Raw genomic sequence first — 16,582 nt, forward strand, 5'->3', positions numbered from 1 at the left:
GTTTACAAATGCATATACATCTGCTTTGCACCAACTCCCTATTTGAAACTTAGTAAGATTTCAACACAAGGTGTTTCAACACAGTTCCAAGGGCAACTGATGAGAAATCCTCAAATTTGAGTGTACACACCTCTCTAGTGCACAGCTTAGTTTCAACAGTTATTTGTACACATTTAAAGACATTTACCACATATGCAGGGCTGGAAAGGACACAGTCCAAAGTTAAGCGCCTCCCATGCCCATTTATTTCAATAGGAGAAATATAGCATGTGTTCAAAGCTACAATCCTATGTGCACTCATGCAGAATTGAATTAGTGGGATTTACAGCAAATAAAAATATTTAGGATTAAGCTGTAACCCATTGAAATTTGTATAGCTCTTGCTAAATTATGCCCTATGTTTGAACATTAAGTAACATTCCAACTGTATAGTTGCCATATGTACTTGACTTCAGCTACTGTGTACCATTTTTAACAGGTTTTATGGTATTTTTTCCATTGGTTTTATTCCAGAATGTGACATACAGAGAGCCAGAGCTTACGATGTCTGGTCTTTTTTTAAAAAAATAATAATATCATGGTAGCAGCATTTAAAAGCCATTTGCTATGCAGGTATTCAAGTTTCTTTAAAAAAACTACTACAGCTGCAAACATAAGCATTTTTTAAATATAACTTTTATTAAACTGGGTGGGACTTGTTTTTGAGTAGTCAGAGATTATACCACTATGCATGTGGTCATGTTCATTCTAGTCATTGACATATGAGAACTTAAACGCTCATCAAGTGTTAGAGAAGAATAACACAATCAGTTCTCTACTACGGCAGACAGTGGTGCTATTCATTGGTAGTTGACAAGGACTAGCTAGAAGCCCAGAAACAATCTAAAAAAGAATTTCAACTAGAAACAATTTTTGAGATGCTCTCTCTCTCTTGTTGAAGCAGATTATCAGCCTTTTATCATGCTATAATGCAGTCAACTCTGACAATACCATCACTAAAAGCATTTTTGTCTGTTGAAAATGTGATTTTAATAGATATTCTTTATCTTACATAAGAGCACAATACATACACCACATTCTATAGAAACCCCAGATGATGCTAGAATAGGTATGATGGGCAGAAAATTATGGACCTCAATACTGTTTCCCCTCACCCCCCAAACTGCAAGACAGACATTACCCATGCCAAGCTGGCATTACACTGGCCACATGGAAAGCAGAGATATCAGAAAGGTGGTCAAGGCAAAGAAGTAGGGTAAGAAAAGAAAAGAAATTTTAAGAAATACAGAAGTTAGAAGTTGGGATCAAAATATGCTCCCATGAGTTATTTACATTTTTGCGTGATATCTTAAGAAATAAGAAGTTTCCATCTTCAAATGAAGAAATGGGTCAAGAAAGTAGTAGCTTAAAGACTGCAGGTACAACCAGAGCTAAGAAGCCTAATTGTAAATACCTTAGCAACCAATTGACCTGCACTGTTAACATCTCATTTTATACAGAGGATTTATTTATTTATTTTTAAGATCCAAGTTATTTTAAAATGTATTCTGATACTGGATAATACGTAGCACAAGACAGACAAGGTACACATACACCCAAAATTACTGTTTGTTTTGCTAGCTTCCTGCTTCAGTGGTACTTAACTTTGCAAGTACAAACACATTAATGATGCATCTAACCAACTCTGATAACAATTACATTTATCAGAGGCTTTTTAAAAACAAAAGAAATATTATGAACACTAATGTGGCATGGCCTATGAATACAGGTCGAGATGGGGGGAATCCAATATTTCACTACAGCTGTTAGGTTGATGAAAATCAAAGTGTTCTAATCTGGCTTCATTAAAAAAAATGATTGTCTCAATTGAAAAGTGAACAAAAGAACACAGCAAAACAAACTGTACAAAGGCAAAGTAGAATAACAAAATATTTTACTAAAACATAAGATTTACAGAAGATTTTTCAGACAAGCCATACAAAATGGTCACAAGCTTTTTTTTTCTTTTCTTGAAGGGAGGGTTTTTACACTTGACAGCAGAATCACAATATTATTAGTGATGGATGTTTAATGTTCCCATTTTTGTTCAAACAGCCAAGCTTGTCCATCTACAGCGTCTAAGTTAGACTTGGCTAGAGGGCATATTCTAGAGTATAACTGGTTAGCTGCTTTAACCAATACAATTAGCATCACCATAAAAAAGGGAGGAAGAGCCCACACAATTAGAACAAAAATCCCTGCAGCTAACCCTGACTACTTTCATTCACAGTGCTTACACTTAACTCATGATGGGGAAAACTTATTAAAAGCAGAGATGTGCTACTGCTTTTAAACAATTTCACAAACAATCCCGATGATACTTCTAGCCTCTGCTCATGCGGAACAGGAGTGAATTAGGACAAGACACAGATTTGCTAGTATGCATTTAAATCACCAAAGAACTGATGTCTGGGTTTTATTCTGTAATGTTTTCTAAGACTGTGTCCATTAAATGCAAACAAAAAAAAAAAAAAAAAAAAGGAAGAGGTCTTGGCAGAACAGGAAAAAGTGATGCACACTGATTCAGAGCACATTTTAAATATTATTCATGGCATATAGCCTAGTCCATGCTCTGGCTGAAAAGAGAAAAGAAATATGTATTAGACAACAAAGCATCTAACTTCAGAATTCTCTACTCCCTCCCACCTTTCTTGCCCAAAACTCATTAGAATACTGGCTATTCCTGAGGGCTACATATAATAAAATGAATCAAGTGCCAAATGTTCCATAGTTTTGCACCCTCATCTTTATAGAGCTATAGAGGCATTTACAAATTCACATCAATAATGCAACACTTACAACCAACATATGGTACATTGATTGTGTGACTCTTATGCACATCAGATGCAAAGGCAGTACCTGCTTACAATAGACAACTTATCAACCAATAGGTTTCTCACTTGATAATTTCCACACATAAATCTATGTACACACTCATACAAGAAAACTGAAAAAGTCAACTAGAGGTCAGACTTGGCCATCAGCCCATGATGACGCCCGCACTCATAGACTAGAAAGTAGGCTTCCAAGACTGCACAAGTTACATGGCCAAGATGTGACCTTTGAAATGCAAATAGCAGCTCTGGAGAGGGAATTTTCCTTGGCACTGTACAGGAAGAGAAACTGTTAAACCTCCCCTGTGCCTTCTCCCTTTGCAAAGTCTCCCCATGGCAATTTCTTCACAGAACAAAAACTATGTGCACAAATCACATGCACATCATTAACAATGCATCTCTTTTGTCCCCAAGACTTAAAAGGCTGGACGTATTTTATATTTACAGTATTTGAGTTATTGTATGTATGACTTGGAGTGATTCTTACAAAGATTTATTTTTGTAAGATACTTGAGGCGTCTGCATTTGGGATCAAAAGCAGGACAAGAATTTTATACATAACTCAATTTTCTTTAGTCTAGAGTAAGGGCACACTACCTGTTTCTATGGCTTGGGCTTCATTGGTCTTCCACTGCTCAGCTACATCATTTGCTAGTGGATCATCTGGGTTGGGAGCACTTAACAAAGCCTGGATTGATAGCAGAACTGTACGGATCTGCAGAGCTGGAGACCATTTGTCTGAGGAAGCAAGTTAGAGAGTACTAAAGCAATATTTCAAATACAAAACACACACCCCTTAAAAGATAACTGAAATATGAAATAATCTTCCAACTATTTTAATAATCTGAAAAATGCATGGAAGAAAAAGATATGTCATGCTTATCATGGCTCCAAAATACTTACCTTTCAAAATATCTAAACATATTCTTCCCAATTTGTCTACGTTAGGATGATAAATTTTGGTCATGAAACGTACTTTCGGAGCTGCCATTGGATATTCTTCTGGAAGGAATAGTTCAAGTTTAAATGTCCCACCCTCAAAGGGAGAATCCTGTGGGCCTGCAATGACCACGTGAAAATAACGTGCGTTGCTTTCATCTGGCTCTGCTTTTATTCCAGGAACAGGTTCTGCCAGCAAGCGCTGGGTTTCCTGAAAGAGAGAGAAAACCAAAGTGGAACACACACACATGCTATTCCTCTAAGAGGGCAGCCATCCATGGACAAAGGAAGTATACAAGTTGTTGTCCTCCCAGTACATTTTACCAAACCCTCAGAATATTACCTTCCCATCTGGTGAATCTAACTTTTCAGACATCAATAAATCAAGAAGTCTGAAGAAGCAGGCACACTGTATTAACCCAGCACCAAGAACTGCAAACACTTCCCCTTCCTATATTCCATTATGTAAGCAAACAGGTCCAGTTATCATTTAGTAAATTTAGTTTCATATTGCTATATTTAGATGAGGTTGAAGTGCAGTATCATTCTATCGTGTTGTGATGTCTCTAGCAGCAGGAAAAATAAATAACCAGGAAAGATCACACGGCAGTTCACAACATAAAAATACAAAATGAAAACACAAAATACATAATAAAACAAAAACACAACCAATAACCCCACTTCCAAATGTTTTGCCTGGCACCGAAAGATATACAAATCATAGAACTGTGGACTTGGAAAGGACCCCAAGGCAGGGTTCAAAATTAGCAGGGGGCCAGGTGCATTTTACACCTAAAGGTTCTCCATTTGCGAGCACCTCAAAAAGGCAGAGTGCCATTTTTTGCGACTGGCTGACACTCAAGGATTACTGAAATGTATGTGCTTTGGAGCCTTGAAATATATGTTAAGAATAGACAATATGTTAAGGAGTAGAGTGCTTTGAAAACTAAAGTATGGTACCAATATTTTTATTGTAAACACCAAATTAAACATGTATTAACAATTTCTAATAAAAATGTGTCACTTATGTGAATTGTGTATTAGTTCCTGCTTATCAAAATAATAAAAAGTGTTGTCACCCCCAAGTGCCAACTAGACATTCTGTTTTGGCACCCACAGCCCAGGTCTCAGAAGCCATTTGGCTCCTAGCTTTTCTATCTTAGTTTCTAACATTACTCCAAGGGTAATCTAGCCCAACCCCCTGCAATGCAGGCAAGCGCCCCTGGGGAGGGAATTCCACCAACAGGGAGCCACCGCAGAAAACACCTGTTCTCCTGTTGCCATCCTCTTGTGGAAGAGGCACACACAAAATAGCCTCACATGATGATTGCAGGGTCTGGATCCGTTCATATGGAGAGAGGTGGTCCTGAGCTGTTTAAGGCTTTATAGATCAAAACCAACACTTTGAACTGGGCCCGGAAACTAATCAACATAATTTAGGCTATCCCTGTCCAGATAGCACAGCTGGGCCACCAGCTGAAACTGATGGAAGGCACTCCCTGCCACTGAGGCCACCTGAACCTCAAGCAAAGGATCCAGGAGTACCCTCAAGCTACATACCCAGGCCTTCAGAGGGAGTGTAACCAACCCCATCAAGAGCAGGCAACATCCCATCCATCTGGTCTAGGGAAGCACCCACTAACAGTGCCTCAGTCTTGTCTGAATTGAGCTTCAGTTTGTTGGCTGTCATCCAGTCCATTACCAAGACAACAGTCCAGGACATCCACTGCTACACCTGCAGTAAGGAGGAGTAGATCTGTGTGTCATCTGCACGTTGCTGACAACATACTCCAAAACTCCAGATAACCTTGCTCTGCAGCAATTTCATGCCACTACAAATCAGTTCACTACAAGATGCAAATATAGTAATGATAGTGTTGATAACAGTGAGATTGTGTTTGGCTGCATTACTAAACAAGTAACCTTGGATTGGTATCAAAAAATACAGAATATCTTCAGCTATTTGGTGCAGAATTGTGATCTGGGAATCTGCCAAGCACATCACTCCTGCAATGTTTAGACAACGTGGTCTGAATTCTCTTGCTTCCTCCATCTTCTGAATCAAGGGACATGAATGTCTGAAAACTACCCACACAAAAGCAAGGCACATTAATTGTGGAAAACCTGTTTCAATTCATATAAACCTTTTTCTGATGTCCACGAAGTTTAAAATGAAACATCAGTATTTCAGGCTATGAATTATGTTTCAGACAATGGTTTTGTCTAGAGAAATAAGCTTTAGCTGAAGGGGAGAGGAGGGGAAGGGAAACTCATTCACTGATGGATGGACACTGTTAAATGTCAGGCATTGACTATTACTTCTATAAAGGATCAGGCTGCACAATCTACGATAAATATGTTTACTCAAAATAAGTCTCACTATGTTCTATGGGGCTCATTCGCTAATGAGCTTAGGACTGCAGATTCAGTATAGCAGAAGTGTTCATTATTTTTAGAATACCCAGATCCATTGCTATTTCTTAAGTTACATCAACAGGATATTTGCTTCCCAGGCCTGTCTCAAAGAGTCCTCAAACAGTTCTTGTCTACTCAGAGATAAGTCCTATTGACTTCAATGGAGCTTATGCTCAGATACAGTAAGTGTGCATTAGTTTGCACCCTGAGACTAAGAAGTAAAAACTTATTTTTTGTTTTGTTACAGTGTTAACAACAAAAGCTAAGATATACTTAAGATACTGTGAGTTGCAATAACTTGTAGCTCCATATCTGACACTGAGTCTCGGACTCAAAAGAGCTGCTTTTCCTCATAGCACTTGCGCAGGCCCAGTGGATTTGTGTCTTATATCTGAACAGTGACTCTCACACAGGTCATGAACTGTTTTGGAAAGTCCCCTTGGTTTCACAAACAGTCTTCCTTGTGGCAAGGAGACTGATATTGAAGGAAAGAAGTCTATACATTGGTACCTCGGGTTAAGTACTTAATTTGTTCCGAAGCTCTGTTCTTAACCTGAAACTGTTCTTAACCTGAAGCACCACTTTAGCTAATGGGGCCTCCTGCTGCCGCCGCACCGCCAGAGCACAATTTCTGTTCTCATCCTGAAGCAAAGTTCTTAACCTGAGGTACTATTTCTGGGTTAGCGGAGTCTGTAACCTGAAGCGTATGTAATCTGAAGCGTATGTAACCTGAAGCGTATGTAACCCGAGGTACCACTTTAGTTCCCTTTGACTCATGGAACTAGTGTCACAGTTATTTGGACGCTGGCCTACGTATTTTCCCAGTTATTGTCTGAATAATGCATTTATCAGGCTAAAAATAAATATTCAATTAACTGTCATAAATACTGTATACCAAACTGTACTCAAGCCATTCATGTTCTTAAAGCAGTGAGGTTTAGTTTTAACGAAGTATTTAATATATTCCAACCCCAAGAAAAAAACATGGAGAAAATGCTTTTCTTCATGTACCTCCTAAATGCTCACAGGATCCATGCCCCTTCTTTTACTGTCTTCATTAGTGAGAGCCTTTTCTCTCTCTCCCTTCCTTCCAATCACTGATTTCAATGACTTTTTCCATAAAAGCCTTTCCTGGCTCACTTGAAGCTCTACATTTTCATCATCCCCTTCCTTCTCTCACTGGTCCGTCCTCATGTCCTCTCCTATCAGACTCAGACTGCAAGCCCTCTAGGTGCAGACTGTACAACTTGGTGTTCCACAGCACCAAGCAGTTTGTTGATGCCAACAACCAATGTTAGAGGTGTAGGAAGAACAAGAATGAAGACACTTTTCAATTTCCTGCCGGAGCATTCTCTCAGCTTTGCTCACTGCCTTTATGACATCTGATGCCTTCTTTCCACACCTCTTTGTAACTTTTAAAGGAACCAGAGCTATTATTAGATCTCAGCCAGTAGACAAAAATCATTTAAAGAGATTGAGATTACCAGACACCTGTCATACATGAGTAAAGACAGTTGCAGATCTTATTTCCTGATCATCTGTTCACTTGCTCAGTCATTAGCCCATTTTACTTCTCCTTGCCACTTCAATCTGAGTCACAAGCCCCACACCTAAATTGTTTCCTCCCAACTCATTTGAGAAAAATTACTGGAGACAGTCTTTCCCTCCCACAACACTGATACTTATATCTGAGACCTAGTCATATTTATTTTGGCATATCTGATTTACAGAATAGGTCTCAACATTTTTAGAGTTAAACAAACAAACCAAACTACCCTTCCAAATTGGCACTTCAAAAGAAAAGAAACTTTTGCTACTTTCATGCTGCATAAATAGGTTTTAAATGCAGCAAGTAGTGAGAGAACAATGTTGGGTAAACTGATGCCAGTTTAGGAGCTATTCAACTTTCTTGCTTGCTGGGCGGGATAACTGTAGGTCTGCTTTCCTATTTGCATGGGTCTGTTCTTGACACACTGGAGTAAATAAGCACAGTAACATTTAGGCTAAAAAGACCAGTGAGGCAGCATGTCTGCAGTCATCTTTCTAGATATACTCTACAAAGGCCCCAGAAATGTTGTGATAGGTAGGATATTATTATTGCAACTGAAGAACAGCGTATCCAAATCTTACATACTGTTATAAAAGTTACTTGAAGAACTCAGGAGGTATTGGAAGAACAGCAAGGTGTTTCTATGTATGGTTTTAATGCCTTCAAATAAATTATACAGTAGCAGTCCAGCTTGGATCTATTATCACTGAAATCAAATGTGTTAAAAATACTACTGATACTGAAACCCTACAAGTTCCAGGTCAGTGATCTGTGCCAGTGCTGGCAATTACTCCAATACAAACTCACTGTACTCATGGCAAAGAAGCCCAAACCTGCTTAGTACACAGTTGAGTGACGCAGCCACGGTCACAAGGCCATTCAGTCCCAGAAGATCTGGGATCAAATAAAGAGAGCAGCAGAACTTTACTAGAAACATCTGTGTGTTGTCACTACAAAGGCAGAAGAAGAAGAGTTTGGATTTGATATCCTGCTTTATAACTACCCGAAGGAGTCTCAAAGCGACTAACATTCTCCTTTCCCTTCCTCCCCCACAACAAACACTCTGTGAGGTGAGTGGGGCTGAGAGACTTCAGAGAAGTGTGACTGGACCAAGGTCACCCAGCAGCTGAATGTGGAGGAGCGGAGGCACGAACTCGGTTCACCAGATTACAAGTCTACCGCTCTTAACCACTACACCACACTGGTACCCACCACTAAACTGACTAGCTACATAACACTTGTCACTGAAATGCTAGTTTAGTGGTTTTGAACTATGTACGCACTAGTATAAGGGTAAGGGGACCTCTGACCATTAGGTCCAGTCGTGACTGACTCTGGGGTTGCGGCGCTCATCTCGCTTTACTGGCTGAGGGAGCCGGCGTACAGCTTCCGAGTCATGTGCCCAGCATGACTAAGCCGCTTCTGGCGAACCAGAGCAGCCAATGGAAATGCCGTTTACCTTCCCGCCGGAGTGGTACCTATTTATCTACTTGCACTTTGACATGCTTTCGAACTACTAGGTTGGCAGGAGCAGGGACCGAGCAACGGGAGCTCACCCCATCGTGGGGATTCGAACTGCTGACCTTCCGATTGGCAAGCTGTAGGCTCAGTGGTTTAGACCACAGCGCCACCCGCATCCCTACAAACTAGTATACAGAAGGCCAAAAGAAAAACTATTCTCAAATAGATCAATATGCTACAGTTTAGTACTAACAAGGATAACAAAAGCTTCTGCCTGGTGTGGCCTGTACAATCAGTGTTAGAAACTGGGATAGAAAAGCTAGGAGCCAAATGCTTCTGGGACCTGGGTTGTGGGCCAAAACAGAATGTCTAGTTGCCATGGGGGAAGGGGTCAGCAACACTTTTTATTTATTATTTTGATAAGCATGAACTAATGCACAATTCACATAAGTGGCACATTGTTAATATCACATTTTTAGCAGAAATTGTTAATACATGTTTAATTAAAGGTGAAGGTAAAAGGACCCCTGAAAATTAAGTCCAGCCACAAACGACTCTGGGGTTGCGGCGCTCATCTCGCTTTACAGGCCGAAGGAGCCGGCGTTTATCCGCTTCCACAGACAGTTTTTCCAGGTCATGTGGGCAGAATGACTAAGCTGCTTAGTCATGTTTCATTAGGTGCTTACAATAAAAATATTGGTACCATACTTTCAGTTTTTAAAACATTCTACTCTTTATTGTTAAATTCCTTAACATATTGTCTATTCTTAACATATACTGTACTTTGAAGCTTCAAAGCACATATATTTCAGTAATCCTCGAGTGTCAGCCAGGCATAAAAAATTGCACTCTGCCTTTTTGAGGTGCTCACAAATGGAGAACCTTTCAGAGCAATATGCGCCTGGCACCCTGCTAATTTTGAACCCTGTGTACAATTCTATATTTTTCTACTGTGTCCTACCTTTCAAACAGATAATGCACATCACAAGAACTCAACTTCACACATACCCCAATTAACCAGGGTCCACAAACTTTGGCTTGGCTTACTAGCCAGCCATTGCTTGTTGCTGCCCTCATGCCTCATTTCTGTGCCTCAGAGCAAAAGGAGGGAAGGAGAGAGAGAGAAAAGAAAGGACCTAAGTTTGTTTAGTTTACAATGGAGTTTCTGCCTTTTGTAATAATGATGATGATGATGATGAAATACCCAATCCCCCTCTCCTACATTCTCTGCAATACACAGAAGGAAAGGCACTTGCTACTAAAATAATGTGTTCGGGTGAAGGGGCTGAGTTGGTCCAGGATCCATTGGATCCTGAGTGGATCTCAGTGACAACATCAGGCATGATAGTTCTGCCCCCCACTCAATCTTCTGTGGTGGCTACAATGAACAGCAGTGCTGCATGGCCCTGCTGCTCAGCAAAGCCTGTGGGAGTTGGGATTGTGCCTCAAGTCCTTTTGAGAGAGTGCGTTTTTAAAAACTATTTTTTGACTAGAAAGCCTTTTAACAAAAATTAGTGTATATATTGAGTCATTGCTCCATGTTGGATGGGTATTTTGAATTGCAACTACTATTGACTACTTGAGATGGTTAATCAAGGGCTCCATAAATCCCCTTTTGGGGGCTTCCCATGGGGAGGGGATTCCACTGGCAGCTCTCCTTACATTCAGCTGATAGAAGGGGGAGTTTGAGGGCTAAGACTGATGCAAGATCCTGAGGGTGGGGGTTGAACTGCTCTGCCTATTTGCCACTTTCAAAATTATTTGGGGATAGCTGGGAAACTATTTGTCTCTTACTAACATTTCAGTTTCCTGTAAATTTTCCAGCCCTGTTTTGTCTCTTGGTAAAATTTCAGATTCCTGTAAATTTTCCAACATTGTTTTTGTAACAAGACTCACTTAGGTTTTGCATTTATTTTGTGATTTCATACATGAGCAACACAAGTATACAATCCGTTCAGCAATTAAGAGTTCAAGTTTGATATAAGTTTGGTTTTAGGTTAGAAATCACTTTCTAGGAAATATCAGCTTTCGGTTTCAATTTTTGATAGGCTTGAAATCAATGCCTGGTGAGATCTCCTATCAAGTGGAAAAGCTAAGGTCTTTCATGGTTAGTTGCGCAGTTTTAGTAACTTGTGTAGCTCTTTGTTTCTCCATGTAACAAGGCGTAGAACTGAATCTGAGCTGCATCCCTTTTCACACTTGAGAGTGTATCCCACTGAACTCAGTGTGACTTATTTCCAAGTCAAATGGGTATGTAGAAAAAAAATAAGGTAAATACACAATGAATTTACTCATACTATAGTGAACATTTCTCTCAGCATACTGACTGTAGAACATTACATGTTTTTCCTTCAATAAAACTGAGGTAAATCAATGCCAAGTTTCCCATTAATACCCTAAGAGGCCTGCTGGATCAGACATATAGTCCATCTAGTTCAGCATCCTGTTTCTGACAGTGGCCAGCCAGATGCCTCTGCAAAGCTCACAAGCAGAACATGTCCACAAAAGCCCTCACACTGTTGCTCATTCAACTACTTAATCCTAAACATGTTTACTCCATGTTCCACAGACCTCAGTGGGACCTAACCCCCTGCTTAAGTACAATTTAGGGTTGCAAGTTGGCTGGAGCTTTCAACAATATAAATTTAGCAGCAATTCTTTGCACAACTAAGAACCGAGTACAATGTCTCAATCATACAAATCTTTTCCACTGCAACACTTACTGGAATCCAAGGCAACTGATTGAAAACACAGCCTTGTGACCTTTTCAGAGCACTGTTAAGATCATGTAACCCATAATCTGAAAACTCAGAATTACATATCAAGGGTGTACTGCTGAAAGTGTAGCAGTGATAGTATAAACACACGAAGGGTGTTAGTTCTGGAAGCTCTTTCTTTTAAATCAGATACTTCCTGTTTTTAACTTTTAAGCTACATGTGAAAAGATAAATCGATACAATTTCATGCCCATTTTTTGTGCTCCATAATATGCCAAACATGATAGCACCCAAAAACTCAAGAGAAATATGTGCATATGTGTTTTATCTGGCAGCATGAAATCAAAACATTCTGAGCCAAATCCAGTGTTTTTCATACCTGTAGAAATGAATGGACCTAACTAACCTAGGTCTGTTCATTTTATTTATTACATTTATACCCCACCTTTCTTACAAGGTGTTCAAATGTGCACAGTTCACCCTCTCACAATTTCATCCTGACAACTACCTTGAGAGGCAGGCTAGGCGGAGAGACAGAGGCTAGCTCATGGCCACCCAGTGAGTTGGGGACCAGAACCCCCGTCTCCCAGGTCCAACATTCTAGCTACTACATACCACGTTGGCGCCAATGGGCCTACTCTGATTCAACGGATGCAACCCTCTCCCGTAAAAAAAGGGCACTGCAACAAAACAGGGCTCGCATTTGGGGAGGGGAGAGAGACCCTTGGCTAAGCCCATTCACTTCGACCGGCGCTCTTGGGAACCACCACCGTGAGCCAGCAGCGGACTCTGCTGCTGCCTGAGAGCCGACGCGAGGCTTAGGCAAAGCTGCGCCTTCCCGTCGGCTGCCATGCGGGTGTCGTGCGCCGCTTCCCACCAGCTTGCCTGGGCCACCGCCAGGTCTCGCCCGCCTAGTTCGTGCGAGCGAGAGAGAGAGCCCGCCCCGGCCGCCTCCCTTCGCCCTGCCGCGGCTCAGCAGAGGCAGGGGCGCCGGCTGCAGCGGCGGAGAGGGCGGGGACCAGCGCCGTGACTCGCGCGGCTCAGAACCCAGGCCCGGAAGGTGGCGGCGGCGGGGGGGGGGGGCGCCTTCCATCCGCCCTGCTTGCGGCGCCCATTCATTCCCGGCAGGCAGATGCTCCTCGCAAGGCGCCGCCGCCGCCCCTCAGGCGCGCACCGGCTGGTCCCTCCCGCGATGGCTGCTGCCGTTGTCGCCACCAGGCCGGCCTCGCCCCCCGCGCCCTGCAGCGGCGGGGGAAGGAAGGAGGGCGAAGTCGCCGCCTGCCTGCCTGCCCCGCTCACCGGAAGCGCCGCGCTGCCCTCAGCGCTTTCCTCGGGGCTCCGGCGGCCCCGGGCCTGGAGGTGAGGCCCGGCGAGGCCTGCGCGCAGCTTGAGGGCCGAGCGGGGCAAGGGGGTGGGGACAGGCCGGAGGAGGAAGGGGAGCGGGTACCTTGATGATCCTGCGGGGCAGCCCGGCCATCTTGTCTTATTGGGATTCAGGCTCCGCTGGGTCTCGGCTCCGCTCGGGGCTTACGCACTACCGGAAAGAGCTCAGCGCTTCACTTCCCCCTGACGTCACCGGCAGCGCCTCCCGAGGCATGCTGGGAAGTGTAGTCCCGGAGCCAGGCGGCGCGGACAGGTTTGTCCTGGCCGCACCTTCCGAATTAACATAGGTGCCTCGTGTCAGGAGCTTCTGTGGAGGGCAGAGCGCCCTTTGTCAGAGACACACGAAGCGTTAGCCATAGAAGAATGTTGATTTAAGCATTGCCGCGCCAAGAACCTGAGTTCTGTGAGAATTTTTTTTGCCTGCCTTCGCTTAGTTTATGTATTTTATCCTGCTTCTGTTACTCATGGAAAATGCATTGAGCTGAGCAAGACGCTGACTATATCGTAGATCGCCTCACACTTTCAAATCCGTCTTCGCGGCCTTAAGAACTAGAACTTTGCCTTCTTAAAGTGAAAACTAAGGTTTGCAGGATGCTAAATTTGGCAATATGGAGCAAACGCCACACGTTCTAGGCAGGGACAATGATTAGTAAGGTCCATAGACTTATGATCTCATCTGCATGTCTATGTTCTGATCGGGGCATGATTCATTTGATGCAGACTGCTGCAGTTTGCTCCAAAAGGAGGAATAAACCAAGATCTTCCCCCATGACCTAATGACCTATGTTATATGCAGTTACATGCTTCCAGCTTCCACCCAGAGCACACTACAAGCTACGGTCCTACGCATGCTTACTTGAGAACAAATTGAACTCAGAGGGACTTACACATATTGAAAAAACTATTAATGGGATCAGGCTATTTGACTTTTATTGGCAGACTGTGGGCTTTTTTGTTTTCAGATTTTCTACTGTCATGGCTTTTTAATTAGGTTATAAGGAGAATGCTGTGACATTCATTTTCAAAATATGTAAGAAGGTTACAGCATTTTATATATCCTCTCAACATCAGCTGACTACCACCTATGTAAAGCAACAGAATTATACAGAGATCATATCTACCTTCAATCAATGTATAAACAGACCTCACAATAAAACTAGTGCATCAGTTAACGCACAAAAATGGAAGATACAAAATTCTTGAATATCTCTTCTGACAGGTAGGAAAACATGGTTACATTTGTTTAGGTAAGATTTGTACTCATATATTCATAGATCTCAACAAAAAAGCTACAGTTTCTGTAGCAATCTTATTTGCATCGGGGAGAGGGGGAAAGTGCAATGTTCAAATGATTAAACTATATATCAGATTAATCAGCTCTTTCTGGATATCTCAATGTTAGTTACAAAATAATAAGGCATGCCATACTGTTTCCATTCCCTCTGAACCACAGGGACAGAGTAGGATATCGCCATGTCCTATCCAAAAGAGCTGAAAGTGTCACATTGAAACGTGCAAGAGTGGAATTTTGAAACATTTGGTTTGTATACAGAGGTAGGGTAAAAGTCAAATGACAAAGGTGAGCTGGACTTATTGGCTACTGAAAGCAAATATTTAAAGTCTGTATCATTGATACACAGACTAACACAAGATCTAGCCTTGGCAAAACCATGTGAAAAATGCTGTGATTGAGAGAAGACCAGATTGCCAATTTAGCAACTTAGCATCTTCACGCATAAACTTACATACTGATCTAAACAAAACCAACAATACAAAAGAGTTGGTACGGGTGATGCAGGACACATATTAGCAGCTGAAATAACATGCATATAGTTAGTGTGAGAGACAGCTACAAGTCCTTCATTCAGCTATACCCAAATACAAATTAAAGGAAATAAAGAACTCTATTCAGCTAGGCTGCCCAGATGAAAAAGAGGACAGAGTTCCTGCACTTATGTGCAGAAGAGGTGATTTTAGTAGCTTTAGCTTGCATGGCAACAAGTTACAACTCCTGAAATTCCCGCTTCTGAGTAACTTTGAAAGCTGCAAGCTTCCTGTTCTCTTTTCTGTCTCTTCCTTGAGGGTGTGCCAGAGGAAGAGGAGAGAGGAGGAGTGTGTGAACTGAAGGTTTGTTGCAGTTCATTCCTGTCATGTTAAACAATGGTCTGAATTCAGCCTATGCAAATTTGTATTCTGGATTTCTTACAGTAGTTGTATTCCAAAAACAGCCCAAATTCACCCTATGCATTAATTTGATATCTGAATCAAGTCTATATAAAACTTAAGCCAGGTGATGTTCAAAACAATAGTAGTAAATTAGTGAAAACACAATTTTACTACTTTCTTCAGTACCTCTGGGGAAGTATTTAAGCTCAATGGTAGAGGATCTGTTTTTGCATACACAAGGTACCAGGGGTTCAATCCCTAGATAGGCTGAAACCCTGGAGAGCCACTTAATATCCGTGCAGACAATACTAAGCTAGATTATCTAGATGAACCAATGGCTTGACTCTATATAAGGCAGTTTTCTATGTTCCACAGTAGATCAGGACCAATAATTAAGTACAAAAAATGACTAGACTTCTACTCCTTGAGTAGTTGTGTGAAGGAGGAAATTCCAGCAAGTGCTGCCTTTTCTCAACTTTGCTTGACATGCAACACCACTAGAAACCCCCACTTATACACAAGAACAGTACAGTTCTAGTAAAGGCACTGCAATCCTGTCCTCTTTTGTACCTGTGTCAAAATGAAACGTCTCTTTGTATATGCTACTGTTGGGCATCCACACAAACATAATGTTACCTCTCATTTTGCCTTTAGTACTATTTTGACCTAAACTCTGTAGCTTATGAAGGCTTTGCCATGAATTCTGAACTAAAGGTTTCTAATTGCTTTCCCCATTGTTTTCAGGTTTTTCCAAGTTTATGTAATCATAATCTAACTACTTGTAAGTGAGAAGCTGTCACAGAGAGAGAGGGAGGGAGGAAGAGAAATTCATTCCTAGAAGCAGATTCCTTTTAGATCTTCAACTGCAGTTAGCTCTGTAACTCAACTCCTTGCCCTTCAGTCACAAGCAGTGAAATTATATGCCAATCCCCTTTCCAAATTATCCTTGCTTCAACTTTGCTTCCTGCAAAGACTTTTTAAAGATACCAGAGACATTCCAACTCAAGTGCATAGCATTTGAAACTCTATTCATAGCCAAGAGCTACGCCAAAAATGAATCTGAGAAGATTTTAGGCTAT

At 41.7% G+C, this 16,582-nt stretch overlaps 1 protein-coding gene across 1 annotated transcript; it reads right to left on the reverse strand.

The window, feature by feature from the left end:
* Positions 1-1,916: 1,916 nt before the first annotated feature.
* On the reverse strand, positions 1,917-13,560 carry UBE2N (ubiquitin conjugating enzyme E2 N). Its single transcript, XM_082241059.1, has 4 exons — positions 13,402-13,560; positions 3,777-4,023; positions 3,471-3,611; positions 1,917-2,615 (listed from the first exon to the last, which is right to left on the reverse strand). Exons 1-4 carry the CDS (start codon positions 13,429-13,431, stop codon positions 2,575-2,577), a joined length of 459 nt encoding a protein of 152 aa, XP_082097185.1. The 5' UTR covers positions 13,432-13,560; the 3' UTR covers positions 1,917-2,574.
* Positions 13,561-16,582: the final 3,022 nt, after the last annotated feature.

The sequence above is a fragment of the Podarcis vaucheri genome, assembly GCF_965113315.1.
Source record: "Podarcis vaucheri genome assembly, chromosome: 10".
Taxonomy (NCBI): Eukaryota; Metazoa; Chordata; class Lepidosauria; order Squamata; family Lacertidae; genus Podarcis; species Podarcis vaucheri.